The sequence below is a fragment of the Astyanax mexicanus genome, chromosome 18 (assembly GCF_023375975.1).
Source record: "Astyanax mexicanus isolate ESR-SI-001 chromosome 18, AstMex3_surface, whole genome shotgun sequence".
Taxonomy (NCBI): Eukaryota; Metazoa; Chordata; class Actinopteri; order Characiformes; family Acestrorhamphidae; genus Astyanax; species Astyanax mexicanus.
Window position 1 is genome coordinate 40018879 of NC_064425.1, and position 17922 is coordinate 40036800.

The 17922-nt window shown below is 36.0% G+C and overlaps 2 protein-coding genes across 3 annotated transcripts in view; one reads left to right on the forward strand and one right to left on the reverse strand.

Moving 5' to 3' along the window:
* Positions 1 to 1712: 1712 nt before the first annotated feature.
* rnf2 (ring finger protein 2) lies at positions 1713 to 10784 on the reverse strand. Of its 2 annotated transcripts, none has more exons than XM_007245065.4 (7): positions 10723 to 10784; positions 8281 to 8400; positions 7085 to 7245; positions 6595 to 6810; positions 4914 to 5186; positions 4364 to 4535; positions 1713 to 3815 (listed from the first exon to the last, which is right to left on the reverse strand). In XM_007245065.4, exons 2-7 carry the CDS (start codon positions 8365 to 8367, stop codon positions 3714 to 3716), a joined length of 1011 nt encoding a protein of 336 aa, XP_007245127.1. In that variant the 5' UTR covers positions 8368 to 8400; positions 10723 to 10784; the 3' UTR covers positions 1713 to 3713. The 2 variants fall into 2 exon arrangements, with proteins under 2 accessions (XP_007245127.1, XP_007245126.1); XM_007245064.4 differs by having other exon boundaries at positions 4364 to 4553.
* A 2214-nt stretch (positions 10785 to 12998) lies between these two features.
* The window catches only part of niban1b (niban apoptosis regulator 1b), a 54176-nt gene continuing 49252 nt past the window's right edge, over positions 12999 to 17922 (forward strand). The window contains exon 1 of the mRNA XM_022672993.2: positions 12999 to 13152. Coding sequence (XP_022528714.2) covers positions 13098 to 13152 — 55 coding nt within the window. The 5' untranslated portion in view covers positions 12999 to 13097. The remainder of the gene's footprint in view (positions 13153 to 17922) is intronic.

Genomic DNA, 17922 nt, shown 5'->3' on the forward strand with positions numbered 1-17922 from the left:
GTCGCTGTGTTTTTATACACAGTGTTTTTAATGGGCCGTACAGTGTGCCTGTGAGCAGTGATCGCTGCACATTACTGCGTGTGTAAACAGCATGGAGTCAGTGTTTGTTCATAGCAGTATATTATCTGGCTAATATAAATTAAATAAACTGCGCTTTATCAAGAGTTTACCTTAAAAAAAAGGAATATTTTTGATAGCTGTTTAGTCTCAATCCTCGAGTTCCCTTTACATTCTGCAGGTGGAAATGCTTTTCCTTTCACTCTTAAACATATCCCTGTGTTCTAGTGCTGTTTTTCTACCAATTTCTGACCACATTTCTTCCTGTAAGATTATGATTCCCACTGTTTTTCCAATTTTTCTTAATGCGTTGGACATTTCTTGAATTGATTTTAATAGTTTCAGCTACAAACTCTTAGATATTTTCTCTGCTTGATGCATGCCAATTATGTGGTACTTAGTTTTGTAGGTTTATGACTTAAAATCTTAATAAAAGACATTTAAGTTTAAGGTTGTAAAGTAAGAAAATGTGAAAAAGTTCAAGAATGGTATGAGGTAAGAATACTTTTTGCACGTTACTGAATGTAGATTACACACACAGACCTTCTACCAAAGCTTACAGTACATTAACAGTTGTGTTTATATTTGACACCAAATTAGTTAGTCAATGGGTCTTGACATCACCTGCTAAATACAAAACATGAATGTGTAACTGTTATATGTAAGAGCATATTTTGCAATTGCAAACTTGATATATAAACCTGTATTAAAACATATTCTTTCTAAATCACATAATGACAAACTCAATTTCAAAAATTATTAATCAGTATAAGCAGCTGATTTCTGCAGGTTATGCACTTGCGCCCTCTGGTGGCCGTCTTTATCTACACAGCCCATAATTTTATATTGGTCTAAAGATCCTGAACTAGAATTAATAAATTAATCAGAACTTAACAGAAAAATTACTTTATTCAGTAATCTAGATCAAAATGTGATTCTCAAACATTATATAGATGTATTAAACACAGAGTGATCTATTTTAAGCAATAAAACTAAAAAATAAGTGTCTCAAAAAATTTGAATATTATATAAGACCAATTGGTACTTTCTGCAGTGTGGGCAGTGTGCCCAGTCCTGCTGGAAAATGAAATCCGCATCTCCATAAAAGTTGTCAGCAAAGGGAAGCATGAAGTGCTGTAAGATTTTACAGGAAAACACTGCACTGAATATGAATATGCTAATATGACTCATCTGACTTTTTTTTGTTATCTTGAAACTCATATTTTATTTGAACCTTATCTAACATGTTTTGTTGTTATATTATTATTAAATGTGTGATTTGTTTTTGACATTCATTACTCTGTAGGTAGAAGTATAGATACTAGGGTTTAAAATGCTTCTGTAGAAGTTGAAGTATTAACTCAAGCTTTTAACTCTGAGTCTTTTAACTGTAAAAAATACTGGTTTAAAACTATTTCAAATATAAAATAAAATGTAAAAGTACAAAATACAAAAAATACAAAAGCTTAGGTGGCGCCACAGAGTCCTATAATGCACTACCCCCTGGGATGCACTAGGCAGTTCACAGTTTCAGCTGCATATATGCTGATTGTAAATGAATGTATTTTAGTAGAATGTAAATATATTGAAGAAACTTAGTTGGACGTTTGTCTGATCATCCACTTATCTTTGATCCAGGTCATTAAAGAGCTTACTTCAGCATTTGCATACTTTTTTATTTATTTTCCAAACAAATAATGTGGTTTACATATTGTTTTGTCCCCAAACAACAACATGAACTCAAACAATGTCAAACTAAAAATATGTCATGCTCTAAAGCGTGTCATCAATGGAAGTTTTTCACTCTTTTTTTTTTTTTTTAAATGAAATATGAATAGATCAAGAATCTGGTGTGTACTTCAGTGGATGTGGCTGGTTGAGTGGGGGGTGATGCACAGTGGAGAAAATGCATTTACATCAAAAATGCACTTAAGATTTCTCACAGAATAGTGGATCTAACTGGCCTACACTGATGTGAGGGGATACTGCCACTGTCTGAGAATGATATAAGGAATTGCTATGTTGAATTATGTACCAATTGCAAAACAGATAGCTTTTCATGCTTCGCCCACAAACCTATCCTATAGTAGCAACTGCTGTGAGGTCTAGATTTACAGTTACTTTTTAAAAAATCCATTCAATTTATGGTGCTTTCACAGCTGCCCTGTTTGGTTTGAACCCCAAAAGCAGGTGTGAAAGATGCTTTGGTCCTACCAAAAGATGTGGTCTCAGTCTGAATCTTCTGAACCATTAACTGAACAATACGTTTTTTTTGGGACGGTTCAGACGTTAAGAACAATTACAGAGAAGTTGAGGCAGCCTATCATCACCCATTAAACGCCAGAAGAAGAAAAAGAAGAACTGTGGATTGTGTTGTGCCGAAATCCAACTCTGATCCTTGATGTGCAGGTGCATCATTATGAATCAGCAGTATGGGTACAAGAGATTACTCTGATGATTTTGTACTAATCTACTGTAGCTGTAGATTAATCCTTATTTATAAACAGAAATAAAAGGACTCAGAGGGGAATCTGTTCTGCACTCATTCTGCTGTGGAACACACCTGCATTCAAAGGGAGTCGGAATGTGGCAGGGAGGCAGAATTCGGCACAACACCTGGAATTTGGATGGAATTGGTCAAATTGACTACATTCTACACACCAATCAGTGTGAACCACAGGGAGACTCCACCCACGTTGGTGGTAATGATGACAGCATGATGGGGTTTAGCAAAAGACACAGTAAAGTTCTTTAGTGCACTCGGTCACTAAACTGCAGTGTGAACCCAAAACTAACCGGACTAATGTAACACTATACAATGTAACACACACATGAACACATTAATGAAAGTGTATAAAATCAAGGCCCTAGCCATTCAGTCTGTCTGTACAGTCACTAGTGAGAGAATGGGCGGAGCTAAAGAGCTCACTGAACTCTCTGCAATTCGGCTGGTGAAATTTCTTAATATCTCATTGATATTCCACCATCAGCTGTAAGCAGTGGAAGCTTTTGGAAACTTCTGTCCAGCTCAGCTGCTTGACCCTCTAAACCACACCCCCAACGTTACGTAGGTACTCAAACAGGTAAACAAACGTTCCAGCAGCCCAGAGTGAGTCATTTAACCATTTATATTAACAAATAGACATGTAAAACATGTACAAAAATGCACTTGTGGGCGGAGCATGGATCACATACTTAAAATGGATCAAATGTACCACAAGAACGTCTGCGGGTAGTTGCTATTGAAATCTTATTGGTGGACCGGGTGAAGGCAACATCAGGCTACTTACTGTCAATGGACCGCTGCTCAATAAAAGGGGCACTAATTGGACTTGCCAACTCAAAAGGGGAAAAAAAAAAACATGGTCAGATTTCAGTAAATCTCGCAACGATACACACTCCTATCCCCTCCCCATATCCCCCCTGCCCTGTTCGCCTACAAAAGACAGTAAAGACAGTAAAGACAGTTTAAAAAAAAAAAAAAAAAAGCAGCCACAGTTGTTGAGGAGCAAAAGCTCCTTGACTATTGTACTCCAGATGAGAGAGAGAGAGAGATAAAGAGAGAGAGAGAAAGAGAGAGAGAATGGGGTAAGGGAGGTTGAAAAAGCTCCATCAGTCCATCCTGGGCCAAGTCAGACCCTGGTATCCTGCCGACTTCATTTGTGTTCCTTCGTCGGGGCGAAGTACAGCTCCATGGGTTTGTTGACCTTCCAGTATTTCTCACTCACCAGCTCCAGAGAGAACGAGCCGTTCAGGACCTGAGGGAACATCATTATTATTATTATTATTATTATTATTCATCTTTTTTTTTTTTATTTATTAATTTCTATTCGCTACATTTCTGGCATCTATTTTACAGTGATATTTTTTCTTAGAATCAAGCTTGCGACACTGCACATCCTGCAATGTGTCTATTACGCATGTGTACATTGCGATGACTATGCTAAACAATATTTGATATTAAATTAAGATTAATTTCTTGGGCTGCCAGTTGTCGCAATGGAAGCATTTGTCGCTCATGATCTGTTATAGGGCTGCTGTGATTACCATCAGTTATTTACCTTTCTAACCTGCTGCTTATTGATGCTCTATTGTTACAGTTAGAAAATACAGTGTTCAAATTTTGGTTGATGTCGCTACCGGTAGCCTAGCCTACATTGTGCTTTACTATAGTACTGCTATCAAAGGAGCGTCAATACAAACAATTCCTAATTCACAAGTCATAAATAAAGAAAATAAACCTTTTACTGATAAAGGATCACTATCTGTGTGTTATAAGCTCTCCAAGTGAAGGCCTTGTACTCACTGTGAACTGGTTGTTGGCTGTGGGGATGTAGATGGTGTACTGTTTTTCACTGGCTGCCTCCACATTGACCGGACTGGCATCTCCGTTCTTACGCAGCTCCTCCAGGGCGAGTCTCACTGCCAGGTACTTGGAGAGATGGTCCACTGTGGCGTTTCCCGAAGTCTTGATGTACCTGTGAACGAACATCAAACTAAAAGCATTAGTGAGAGATAGTGAAGTAAAACTGCCTACAGCGTACCGATATGAAGAAGGCAATTCAACTGCGCTGATTATAAAAGGTGAATTAATTTTTTACATTTCATTGTAATTAATCCACTATTGGATTGGATGGATAAGGACAATAACATGGGTCTTGAAAAAGGTTAGGGCAATATTGTTTATGTAAAAATGCCTTTTAAATATTGTGCTGACTTTTTTTTTTTTTTTAACCATATTGCCCAAACCTACTTTAAAATTAATTAATAAATACTGACGTTATTCCACAGTGTTATTTAAATAAACAATTTTTTCTATAATTAAATCCAGCTATAAGATGTTAAAGATCAGCCACCTCGTTTGTGCGGCGTCCTCCTTCTCCATGAGCGTGGGATGAGGTCGGAACACCAGCTCGATCTCGCTGGCTCCGTCCAGGGCCATGTCCGCTCCACCGTTCTCTGTGGCATTGTCCATGTCCAGACCCGAGTCGTCTGAGGTTTTGGTGCGTTTGATGCTGGGCCCGGCCTCCTGATTACTGTGCACTGAAGCATTACTGCAGTGTGAACTGTCCCCGTTATCCTCCGCCCCGCTGCCGTTCTCGATCTGATGCTTCTTCCCCCGCTGCAGTCTGGAGAGTGGAAATACAGAAATGAGTCAACAACACTCAAGAAATATCAATTTTCGAATACAGCAAAATCGGCTTAAAAGAAATAAAATAAATTAAATCACAAGGATTCAAGAAGACTTAATTGTGATTCGCAGCTCACGTGGAACATAAGGTATAATCATATTGTAATCTCACGGTCCAGTTCCACCCAAAGAGCAATCGTTATGCAGGATAAAATAAAATAAGAATGAAATAGATAAGATAAATACACATGCTATAATTAGTAGAGTTTGGAAGTAGGGAAGTAGAAGCAACATGAAACCAGAGCGCAAGTGCATAAGGCACCTTTGCTATAGCATCATAGAAGAGAATGAATGAAGAGCAGTAACATGATGAAGTGTCTCAGTGTGGGTAAAGTGTCAGTGTTGTTTCAAAATCATAAATTTGTGTTGGCTAGGTGGAGTTGACTGGAATGAAGCTGTTTCTCAGACTGTTTGTAATTATACTTTTCCCTTTTCACAAGTTTAACAGTGGACATTTAAATGTAAATAAAATAATAAAATACATTTTAGATTGCAAAATAGAATTATATTTATATTCATCTGAATTGCTTAAAAATATGAACAATTGTGTAGTGTGGTCTGGTGTGCCTGACAACAGAGAGCTTAGCATTAAACAGGAGAATTATTCCATAGAACACAGTTCCACTGCTCCACAGATCAGTGCTGGGGGATTTTCACTCCACAGGTTCATATTGGCAGCACTTCTCTACAGGGACCAGACAAGCAATAGGTAGCAATAGGTGTTTCTACGGACAAACTGCTTTCTATCATGGACAATGATAGTCACCCACTGCACACCGTCATCATGAAGTAGATGTCACAGAGCTGCTTAACCCACAGACTGAGCAGATACTTTATCCCCAGAGCCATCAGGCTGCTAAAGTTAAAATTATTTATTGGCTGACTGCACCATATACAGCACTGACTGCTGATTGGCGGATTCCAAACTCCTCGGAAATCTCTTCTATTTGTATCATGATACACTTCCACAAACGTGTTGTAAAGAGCAGACTATGATAGGTCCGTGTTCTTTAAATAAAACAGGCTCCACCCACTCATACCCGATAGCATCCCTTTGATTCAAAACACCTTCAAATGATCTGCTAATCCTGATAAAAGGCTCACATAACTTTGCCACTTACAAGTATGTACTATTGGATAAATTCTCAATAAATAAATTAATAAGTATATAGTATAATATTTTTGTCTCATTTGTTTAACTGGGTTCTCTTTATCTCAGTCAGTAAAATATGTATCCACATATCTGTCTATTTATCTAAGTAAAAGGTTAAAACTATATGCATTAATCATAAAGGATCTCCACAAGAATAATATATCTGAATATACAGTGTATCAGAGACACTGACCTGTTCATGGCCTGGATCTTGAGCCCCTCCTCGATGCTGTGGCTGAGGGCCTGCTGGTTGTTGTGCTTGCTGATACGGGCGAGCACCCGCTCCTGATGGGCCTCGTACTCGTCTCTGCTGGGGTAGATTTTACTGATCAGGGCGTCAAAATTTGGGTCGGGTCGGAGCGAACGTTTCGACACCAGCTTCTTCCTGCATGTTGGACACTCCTTATTCCTGTGAGACAGAAAGAGAGAGCACAGGTTAAAGATCCACTACTGACTGTACCGATACTGAAGTTTCTAAAGGAAAATGAGACACAGTTTTGTGTCATTAGTAAGATCAATATCTCAAATGTACTTTCATTCTGACACACAAACCGGGGTTATGTGAGGACTGCCCCAGTTACTGGGGTTATGTGGGTCCCAGCATCCCCCTCTGTTTTTAATCTATCACCACAGTCTAGCGCAGCATTGGGCTGTACACTGAGCGCACTGAAACCGAAACTCACCCAGATCTGAGGGCTGTGATGATGCAGTCTGCGCAGAAGCGATGCAGGCACTCCTTGGTGGTCATGGTGTTCTTCAGCATGTCCAGGCAGATGGGACACATCAGCTCACTGTGTAGGCTACGGGGGGACACAGCGATCTCCAGGCCGTCTGTGATGGCCTCCTAATGGAAAAAGAACAAACAATAGAGTAATTAAGATAGCGTAAAGCCAAATATACAGTGAATTTACACTCATATAGACATACCTGTACATTCTAGCTCAACCCAGTCATATTTAATGTGTGACAATATTAAATAAATCAATGTATTGCTTACTAAGGCTTTTAAAATGTTATTGCACAGAATTATGTCCACACTTTGGCACATTGCATTTTACATTCTTACCATTTCTTTATTTTTTATTCTTTTATTGTATCCATATATCCATATTTAACTTCTTCAATCTTGTTTTTGTCTGTAAGTTATTTTTGTATGCTTTCTTTTCTTGTTATTATTAAGAAATTATTCTTAATAGTATTGGGTTACAGACAAACAATTTGACTACTACTTTTAAGTATCTCTAATCAATGATTATATAATTACACCTATTCCTAACAATGGTGCTAAGGGACGTTCAGATCATTTATTAGTAGTGATTTAGTAATTGGTTGTCAGGTATGTATGGAACCCTTTGTTAGGTTGCCATTTGAATACAGAACCCTCACTGGAGAGATTCTAATAGACAGTAGTTGTAAGGTCCGATTGAAATCCATTATAAGATGACTTACAAATTATTTTAAAATGCATCAGCCGTTTTGTGCTTTGTGTGTCCAAGTCAAATAAAAATATTTTCAATCATACATTTCAACTTTGAAATAACAAATGTGTGTGTGTGTGTGTGTCTAAAAACACAAAACAAGATATATACACATACATACATTATAAAATATTGCCTCATCTTGTTCATGTAAACCCAATATCTTGTCTTGTCACATCTCGTGAGATGAGTCTCTCTTCATACACCTATAGATTAGTCATTTATAACCTATAACTGGTTTCGATTAGGGAAGTACGATTCCTCTCATGCGAGTCTTGTTTTTTCAGGGTCTCTTCTTGCATTTTTATCCTCAAACATGTAAAATAATTGTATATAAAATATTTTACACTAGTAGCCATTAATTCACACCAGTTTAAAGCCAATATCTTGCACACTCTTACCTGTGGAGTTCTCTGTAGCTCGTAGAGGCTCAGCTCCCAGGTCTTGCTGAGGGGTTGAACCCCATTTGTCTGAACTGTCTGAGTCATCTTTTACCAATAACTGAGAGATGTTTCACCTCCCTGAAAAATCAGACAGAAAGAGAGCACTGATTTATCAATTATGTGACTAATAAACGTTAATAAAAGTTAAATGAAAAGGCACAAACTGGAGCTAAGGCAGACAAATACAAATAACACTTTATATAATAATGTTAAAAACTGTGTGACAACAACAAGACCCAAATTTACAGTGTAACTAAAAAGCATATGGTATATGTGAACTTCCACATTATTGCACAATGGTAGGGCTGCACTTAATGGTCGACATAATGTCAGTTATAAAAATGTGTCGACTCCAAATTTCAGTGTTGACTAATTGTTAATTTGTATCTGCCACACTACATAATGTTCACACTTACCAAAAGTACCCAAAGACAACAGATTCTATATTTACTTAATAAATATCATCATTTACCCGACGAAAGAAAAGTCCTTCAGGCATTTAGAGGGTCTCTTAATCCAGCATTAAGCTGTTTCTATTGTTTTGGAGCAATACAGAAAGCTATAAACATGAGCCTCACAGGAAACAGAGATGGAGAGCATGGCTCAAATAATCGTTGACTAATTAGGAAAAATAATTGACAGCTTATTAAACTAATCAAAATAAACATTAGTTGCAGCCCTACACAAATTATCATTTTTGTTTTCTCATCAATTCATCATCATTATTATTAAAGCCTTTGCTGCAGATTTGTCTGTTTGCCTCCCTAATTTTTATTATAGCCTAATTTACTCTAATCTCTCGTATTGTTTTATTATTTTCAAAATAATTTGGTCCTCTAAAAATATTCTGTAAGGATAGAAACTTAATTAGATTTATATGATAACATGAAATGTGCTCATTTATTTAAGAAAACTGAACTGAAGTTTTTCTTATTTCATTTCATTATTTTTTTACATTTCGACAGACACACCAATAAAGAACTATTTGAATGTATATGATCTATCATTGGTCTGTAAAAATTATTCAGTGAAAATGCTTGTTTTGCCGTTTACTGACAAACAATTCTGGTTGCCGAATATTCAGTGTATTCCTAAATCTTAAAATTCATGCTAAATATTTTTTAATTGATTATTTAATTGAAAAGGATTACTTTACATCAAATAATGTTATTTATTTATTTTTTTATTCTATATATTGTTTTGTTATTATTTATTCTATTGCACTCTCTTTTAGTTTAATATAAAAGCTGCATATTAAGGTTGAAGGGGGCTGCTTACAATTCATATGACAAAAAAAAAGTAAAGGAAACAATAGATTGTGCATCATATTAAATTATACTTAAGTAATGAAAAAGTTATGTACAAATCTAAATCATAATCATAAGTGAGAATCACTCATATATCTCAAAAATATCAATATGAATTTATTTAACAATATCTTCCAGCCCTACGATACGATATGGCACACCCATAATATTTGATATTAAGCCCTAAATGCTGCTGTTTACTGCTATTTTGGCAAATCTACAAATATAAAAACTGAATAATTGTCATATAAATAGTTGTGCATTGTTGAACACAAAAAAAATATAACTGAGAGTTACTTATATATTTGCAGAATATCAATATTTTCCAAATATTATTACTATTTATTGTTACAATATCGAACAGTCCTAATCCAAACAGTATGTTATTTGTTTTTTTGAACACTATAACCTCTAGCTAGCTGGAACGGTTTGACAATGATCTGATGAGTTGTGTCAGGTGTTCTGGAGGGAAAAACACATTAAACAATTTAGAAAACTGACTGACAAACCCGTGGAAAGGACAAGTGAACGGTTTTCTAAGATGCAACACTTTAAATTAAGCCTTTAATTTGATATAATTGCTGTTTAAGTGATCAAAAAAACAGTGAATCCCAGTGACAGAAAGGCTGTTAGCTAGCTAAGCTAGATCAGCTGCTAGAGGCTGCAGCAGTCAGACAGGCCAGTCTGGGAGCTAGGATAACATTAGCCAGCGAAGCTACTCTTCTCATTCTTTGTGTTATTAAAACGCATTCAGCATTAAATTAAACGACCTAACCATCCGATAAACACTTACACTCAACAGAACAATCAAAACAACCCCATAAAATGTAGAACTAAAGCCGAAACGAGCCAAAAAAGCCCCCGTTTGGTTGTACTAGAGAAAAAATCGCAGGCAGCCAAATTAAGATAGCGAGCACAACGACGGCAGAGTTTATAAAAATACAGCGATTTCTAACCCATAAAACCTCAAATATGGACTCAATATCGGTTCAAAATGAAACAGGTATGTCTAACCATGTGAAACAACCCGCTTTAACACGTTAAAAAGACGAATTAAACGTATAAAATTGTGCGTGTTTATACACACTCCTACCTCTCTGTGTTGTGGACCCTGCCAGTTCTTCTGGATAGCTCGATATGGCGGCATTGTGTGGCCGCTGCGCATCATGGGAAATGTAGTCTAATAAGACATTGTAGTTCTTGTTTAGTGACAACAAATAAAAACATATAAATCGAGTTTATTTTTTAGTTTAATAGATATGTTTTGTTTGTCTAGATTTATAGGTGTATATTTAGAATATAGTTTGGGAAATGTTTGGGTCGAGTGAGTCATTATTATATTCAATTTTCTGTTCTACCTTAAATGGCCAATTGTTACACTTTAAGGTGGAACGGATGATTAAATAATTAATAATTTAATAATAAATGACAATTTGAGCACGTTTGAAGAGTGGATTTAAAATCAGTGTTTTTATATTTTTTTAGGTTCGATGTTCGATGGTATTATTGTAACAGCTGATAATTTAAGGTGGAACGGGGATTTCTAAAATATACTATTTTGAGGGCATCGTTAAAAGTGAAATTAAAAGCAGTTTTCTCTTATTTAATGTATTATTTTTAGGATGGCTGATGACAATTTGCTGTGATTATCTGATTGGGCTCAACCATAGGAACATCATTATTTTGAAATGCTATCTCAATCTTTTGAGATGCATGTTATGTCATTATTCTAAGATGATAAATCATTATTTATAAATAATGAGTCTTTATTATATTTAAATATTATTATATTCAATTTTCCGTCCCACCATAAATGGTCAGCCGACTATGCATGTCAGAGCCAGGTGGCGCTGCAGCTTGATGAGTGTGAGTTAGGATATCAGTTAGGTTTTATTGCCTACAAATATATATATATATATATATATATATATATATATATATATATATATATATATATATATATATATATATATATATATATATATATATATATTACTTAAAAGTAAGAGAGTTTTGTTTGTCTTATAGATGTGTAAATTTGGTATATAGGTTGTAGAAAATGATTGGGCCTTTATATCACAATTTATATCAAATTCAATTTAAGTCAATAATTTATTAATTTTAAATGCATTTTTTAATTTATCTGTAGGATAAAGTAAACCTAAAGTAAAACAAATCTAGCATGTATGCTTTCATTATCAAGTAAAATCTCATTATATTTTTCGTACCACCTTGAATGGTCAGGCTATTACACTGGGCCGCCTCAATGTAACGGCTGACCATTTAAGGTGGATCAGACAAAATTTATTTATCCATGCTAATTTGAGCACGTTTAAGATTAAAAGTAGTTTTAATTTATTTGGTGTAGTAACACCCTGTATTATTTTAGGATGGCCGATGGAAGAGTGCAGTGAGGATTTGATTGAATTTAACCACAGGGACATTGTATATACTGTGGCGTCTGTGTGTGTGTGTGTGTGTGGCTGCTGTGTGCCTGTCTCTGTGTGCCCGCCTCTGTGTGCCTGTGTGTGAGTGGATGTCAGGTGTGGGGCCTCCCTTTTAGGTGGGGTTATGCAGAGTGGTGGGCACCACTCTGAATCTACCATCCGGTAGATTCCTAGTTGGTTTAGTGACCTTAGGGCTGTTTATGCTGTGTGAGCAATTGGGTTTCGCTCTCCTAGCCTTGTTAAAGGCTATAAGTGAGTTCCACGCCACAATACTAATAAAAAGTATTTTTTTATATGCGGTTTCATTGTTCTAAGATGTCCTTTCATTATTTTAAGATGCATACTAATTCATTTATTTATAAGTGGTGAGTCTAAATTATATTAAATTATATTTTATTAAGTGATCAGTTCCACCTTAAATGGTCAACTGTTACAACAGTCTTCTCTTATTGTAACAGCCTCTCATCTTTTAGGATGGCTGATGGAAGATTGCAGTGAGGATTTGATAGCATTCTACCACAGAAACATCATATAGCCTGATATAAAGTCTTTATTTTGAGATGCTAAATATCTAAAAAAAAAATAATAATAATTAGAGATAGTCTTTATTACATCAAATTATATTGTTTAAAACTCTCTTAAACCGTAGGTGGAACAGAAAATTAAAAGTTTTCTTTTATTAAGTGTAATAACTATTTTTTTAAGTAATTATTTTTTATTGTGGCTGACGGCAGATTCCTGTGAATATTTGATTGTATTCAACTAATAATAACATCATATAGCCTATTATTATGCATATCAGCAGAGCCAGATGGCGCTGCAGCTCGAGAAGTGTGAGATAGGGTGTGAGTTTTTTTGTGTGTGTGTGTGTGTGTGTGTGTGTGAAAGCGAGAAAGAGAGAGAGAGAACTAGAGGAGATGGATGGAGACAGAGGTTTGCTTGTTTGCTTAGCTCTTTCTCTTACAGCCACTCTGTGTTTGACAGCCACGGCAAGCGGACCTGAAAGAGACCTGTCTTCACCATGGGAGTGTCTTCCTCCAGTCTTTTGGACGAGAGCAAAGCCAACTATATCAGAGGTAAAGTTAAAAGATTTATAGAAATATGTTGAAAAAAAAAATAGACTATATTAAAAATAGCATAAAATCTCATTACTAGACGACTTTGACTCTAAAGAGGCTAGAAAACAAGTTTCTTACAGAAAATCCTATATATTGAGTTATATGCAGTTGTTCTTAGTGGATTTGGTGTGAAGCGATTCTTATTAGAGAAACTTGAGAAACGTTGGACACTGTAAAGGTCACTAGGGGTAATACCTGATTTTGATTAAATTTAGACTGATATGAAAACTTTTGGTCATATTGACTGATCTACACATACATTAGTATTACGTAATGCATGTGTAATGCATGTGTAACACAACATGCCAGGCATCTCAGCATTTAGTTGTAGAGGTTCTTAATGGCATCTGCAATAATCCATCCAATGCAGCTAAAATAGTCTGACACAGTTCCTACAGATGCTGCAGTAGGTGTAAATAGAGTGTTGATAGCGTGGTCAAAAGCATCCTACATTACATTACATTACATTACATTACATTTGGCAGACGCTTTTGTCCAAAGCGACTTACAATAATGAAGTACAAAAGTAATAGGAATTAAGATAACCCATTTTTAGATAGGGCTTAAAGGAGGTCAAAGGGAAATAAAGGGATAGAGAAGTGAAGGAGGGGAAGAAGGAAATGGGGTTAGAAGTAGTTAGTGTGTTAGAGGTGTTAGGAGAGTAAGTGCTCTTTGAAGAGCTCTGTCTTCAGGAGTTTATTAAAGATAGTGAGAGATTCTCCTGATCTGGTAGTGGAAGGTAGTTTGTTCCATCATTGGGGAACTCTGTATGAGAACAGTCTGGATTGCTTTGTGTGAATGTTTGTTTGGCAAAGCGAGGCGACGTTCATTGGTGGAGCGCAGCGGCCGGGAGGTAGCGTAAGCCTTCAGGAGCGAGTGCAGGTAGGAAGGAGCCTGTTCTGTCATCACCTTGTAGGCGATTGTAAGAGTTTTGAATTTGATGCGAGCATCAACTGGTAGCCAGTGGAGCTCAATGAGCAGCGGGGTGACATGTCATATCCACATTTTCAATCGTGGATAGGACTTACAATGCAGCTGGCTATGGCATAGTAATGTCTGCAGCATGCGGATGAGCATTGTGCTGTTGGTATTGAGTGGTTGCACAGGAGTGTGGTTGCAGGACCTTTAGCATATGCTGGGCTGGGGAAATTTGATCATATAGTGTTATAGAGTCTTTAATGTCTTTAAGGTATCAGAAAATGTTTATTATATGGTTTATTCCCTTTGTACTACGTGAAGAAGAGGCAGTTTCACTTACTTACTTCTACTTGTTGTGTCAAGGTTTAATAATAACATTTTTTGTTAGATTTATAGTCATAGATAATGTAGATAATTGTGTTGTTTCATGTGTTTTATGTGTCTTAGTTTGTAATATTATGGTAAAGGGAAGTAGTGAAGATAGAACTGTTACAGTAGTGTGAATGTGTCAAACTTAGCTGTCATACTATTAAAAAAAAAAAGAAATTAAACTGTTTCACCTTCTATGGAATCAATGGCCAGCAGTCCAGCAGAACTGGGCTTACCTGTTTTTTTTCTTGTTTATAAGAGCTTTTAATAGATGGTCAGTGTGATTCTCAAGGTGATTGTCAGTGGAGTGCATCAGCATCTAGGAATGCAGCTCATTTATGCAATAACTTCCACTTCCCTCTAAGATGCATTGCTTTAAGGCATCAAAGTGTGGACGGTTTTAGTGCAGTGCTGTCAGTGCGTTTCCTTCCTGTATCTGAAACACAGCTGCTTAAAGGATTGTTCTCCTGCCCGTTCATCTGGCCACTGTTTGGAGGAAGTGCTGGATTTCACAGGAAGCCGAGCTGTTATCCATCCTCCTGGACTATATATGGAGATAAATTACAAGGCCTAGCTTTCTTTGAAGATAGACAGTATGATATCTCAGAGAGAGCACTGACTTTGTAGATCACCAATTCTATCATATAAAAACTCTATTTTGTTATAATTGGTATTATTTAGCACTATTTGAAGGCTAAAGCTGTCCTTTGCCATTGTGTGTTCTTTTACTGATTGTATTGTGTTTGTATTTTGTTTGTAGTTTAGTTTACTTTAGTTAGCTAGTTGAAATAGTACAATTGTTTCAATGAATATGCCTATAATTTTTACCCTCCAACTGAATCAGAGATTTCTATTGGTTCCACTGAGTATGACCTAGAGCTGGGTAATTTTGTTTAATCAAATATTGTGATTTTTTTTTTTACATTTTTAACATATAACTCTGTCAGTATCAGTATCAAATTAATATTAATATTATATATTGTGATATACTGAAAAAATGGTCCATATTGTTCATTTTTAGACCCATTGCATAGTTAAAATTGAAATTATGGTTGGTTCTTTTAATAAGTTAGACCCCAACCCCATATAAAATAATTTTGATTGTCCCACCCACACTTCTTTTATTCCTTTGTTACTGGGAACTCTCACAAACTCCTCTATCCCACCTTTTTGACACTACTTTTGGTGCTGTTTAATGTTAGTTTTAGTCTTTCAGGTTCACACCGTTCTCCAGCTGTCCTAGCTAACTTTTCTGGAGCACATGCTTTAAATCTGCAGAAACTGGTTGTTAATATGGCATCTAAGACTGCTAATAACAAATAAAAATAGGAATAACATTTTTTTGGGACTTTACTAAAGAAACTTTGGGACAGAATATGGTTGAATAACATCTGGTATGTGCAACTGTGTCCTATAAATTCTGTTTAAATTTTATGTTAATAATGTTACAGCAAACTGTAAAAACATCCTGCAAACTTGGTTTTAGGAAATATAGACTATTTTCGTCATTTGTAACAGACTGATGTTTATTATAGGGCTTTGGCGTTAGTTCATTGCACTTCAAGTACAGAACACTACAGTCGTACTCAGCCTCATAACGTCAGTGTGTGAATATGTACAGTGCATCACAGGTGGTGGCTGTGTGTTTGTAAACAGGTGCATTGAGACAGTTATCATAATAAATATCTGGCACGTGTAGAGCTGAGAGTCAGTGTTATTGGTCAACAAGTGATATTTATTGTGTATATAAAGTACCAGTCAAAAGTTTGGACACTCCTTCTTATTCAGTGTTTTATTATTTTTTTTTCTACAATATGAAGGAACACAAAAGGAATCATGTATTCAATTTTAAAGTGTTAAACTAAAAAGACTCTGTGAAACATTTAGGTGCTCTTATTAAGAAGCTGTGGTTTCTGAAGCTGGTAACACCAATGAATTTATTCTGTGCAACAGAGAAACCTCTTGCTCTTCCTTTCATGAAGCGACCCTGATAAGAGCCAGTTTCATCATAACATTGTACATTGTACATGGTCTTTGCAACTGCATTTGAGGATACCTATTTTTTTCCCCCTTTACCTAGTTGAGTACTTCTTGCCATAATATGGATTAGATCATTACTTAAATAGATCTATTCACTGTATACCTGTAACTCTACCTCTTCACTACTTTTCAAGTAATTAGCTCTTGACGAGTTCAGCACAGCTGTTAACTGAACGCTGAACATTCCAGGTGACTCTACCTCATAAAGCTGACTGAGAAAATCCAGCCAAGATGTACAAAGCTGGCATTTAAACAAGAGGTGTTAATTTGAAGAATCTAAAATACAAAAAAATATCCTGGTTTTATTTAACTCTTTTTTTTTGGTTACTAAACAATTTCATATGTTTTTCTTCATAGTTGGAGGACTTTAGTATTAATCTTCAATGCAGAACATGTTAAAATAATGAAAAAAAAAACATTTGTCCATACCTTTGACTGATACTGTATTAATGCTATATACAGTATATTATCATTAATAGCTGTGAGATTGTTAGCGTTCTGAAGAAGTGTCACTAGAATAGAGAATTCCTGACTGTGATGAAGGTGAATGCTCTGTATGCTGGTTATAGTAAATGACATCAGATTCTTGAGGCTCCTGAATAAACTAAGAGCAGAATGTGGTCTGGCTGTGAAATAGAGAAGGCCCTCAGTCCACAGTGAATCAGCTCCTTGTGCTGAAAGCTCACACACTATTTACCACATCCCTTCTGCTTTTCTGGAACGTGGCACGTATATGTTATAAGTTCTTAAACAAAGTTCATTTCTGAAGAACATGCTTCAAGCCTGCCGAAACTGGCTGTTAGTATGGCATCTAAGACAGCTAATAACAAATAAAGGAACCACTTTAAAATAAGACTACCTTTATAAAGGGTTTATAAATGGTTTACAATTAGTTTATTAATGGTTACTAATTAGGTTGTAAATGCCTTAAAAATGTTTAATAATCAGATATAACACATACCTAGAAAGGGCAACAATGAACTGTTCTTTGCCAAATAGTGAACCCACAGCCATCTATATTGTTGCCCTTTCTACGTATGTGTTATAACTGATTATTAATGATTTTTAAGGCATTTACAACCTAATTAGTAACCATTAATAAACTAATTGTAATCCATTTATACACCCTTTATAAAGGTAGTCTTATTTTAAAGTGGTGCATAATTTGGACTTTAATAAGTAAACTTTTCTTTTCTTATTTTTTTCCCAATTTACATAACCAATTATCCAAACCACTCATTAGGACTCCTCCTACCATGAGTGATGCCCCAGCACACCAGGAGGGTGAAGACTAGCACAAGCCTCCTTTGATACATGTGAAGTCAGACTCTGCCACTGCCTCTTTTCAAACTGCTGCTGATGCAGCATTACCGAGTAGCATCACAGCACACTCAGAGGAAA

Bases quoted from the DNA above. Each gene is read 5' to 3' on its own strand.
- rnf2 (XM_007245064.4), bottom strand. From the start codon at position 8,367: ATGACTCAGACAGTTCAGACAAATGGGGTTCAACCCCTCAGCAAGACC. The intron at 6,811-7,084 runs GTGAGTTTCGGT...TCTGTCTCACAG, and splicing joins ATCACAGCCCTCAGATCTGG to GAATAAGGAGTGTCCAACAT. The intron at 4,554-4,913 runs GTGGCTGATCTT...TAATGCTTTTAG, and splicing joins GAGGACGCCGCACAAACGAG to TTTGATGTTCGTTCACAGGT.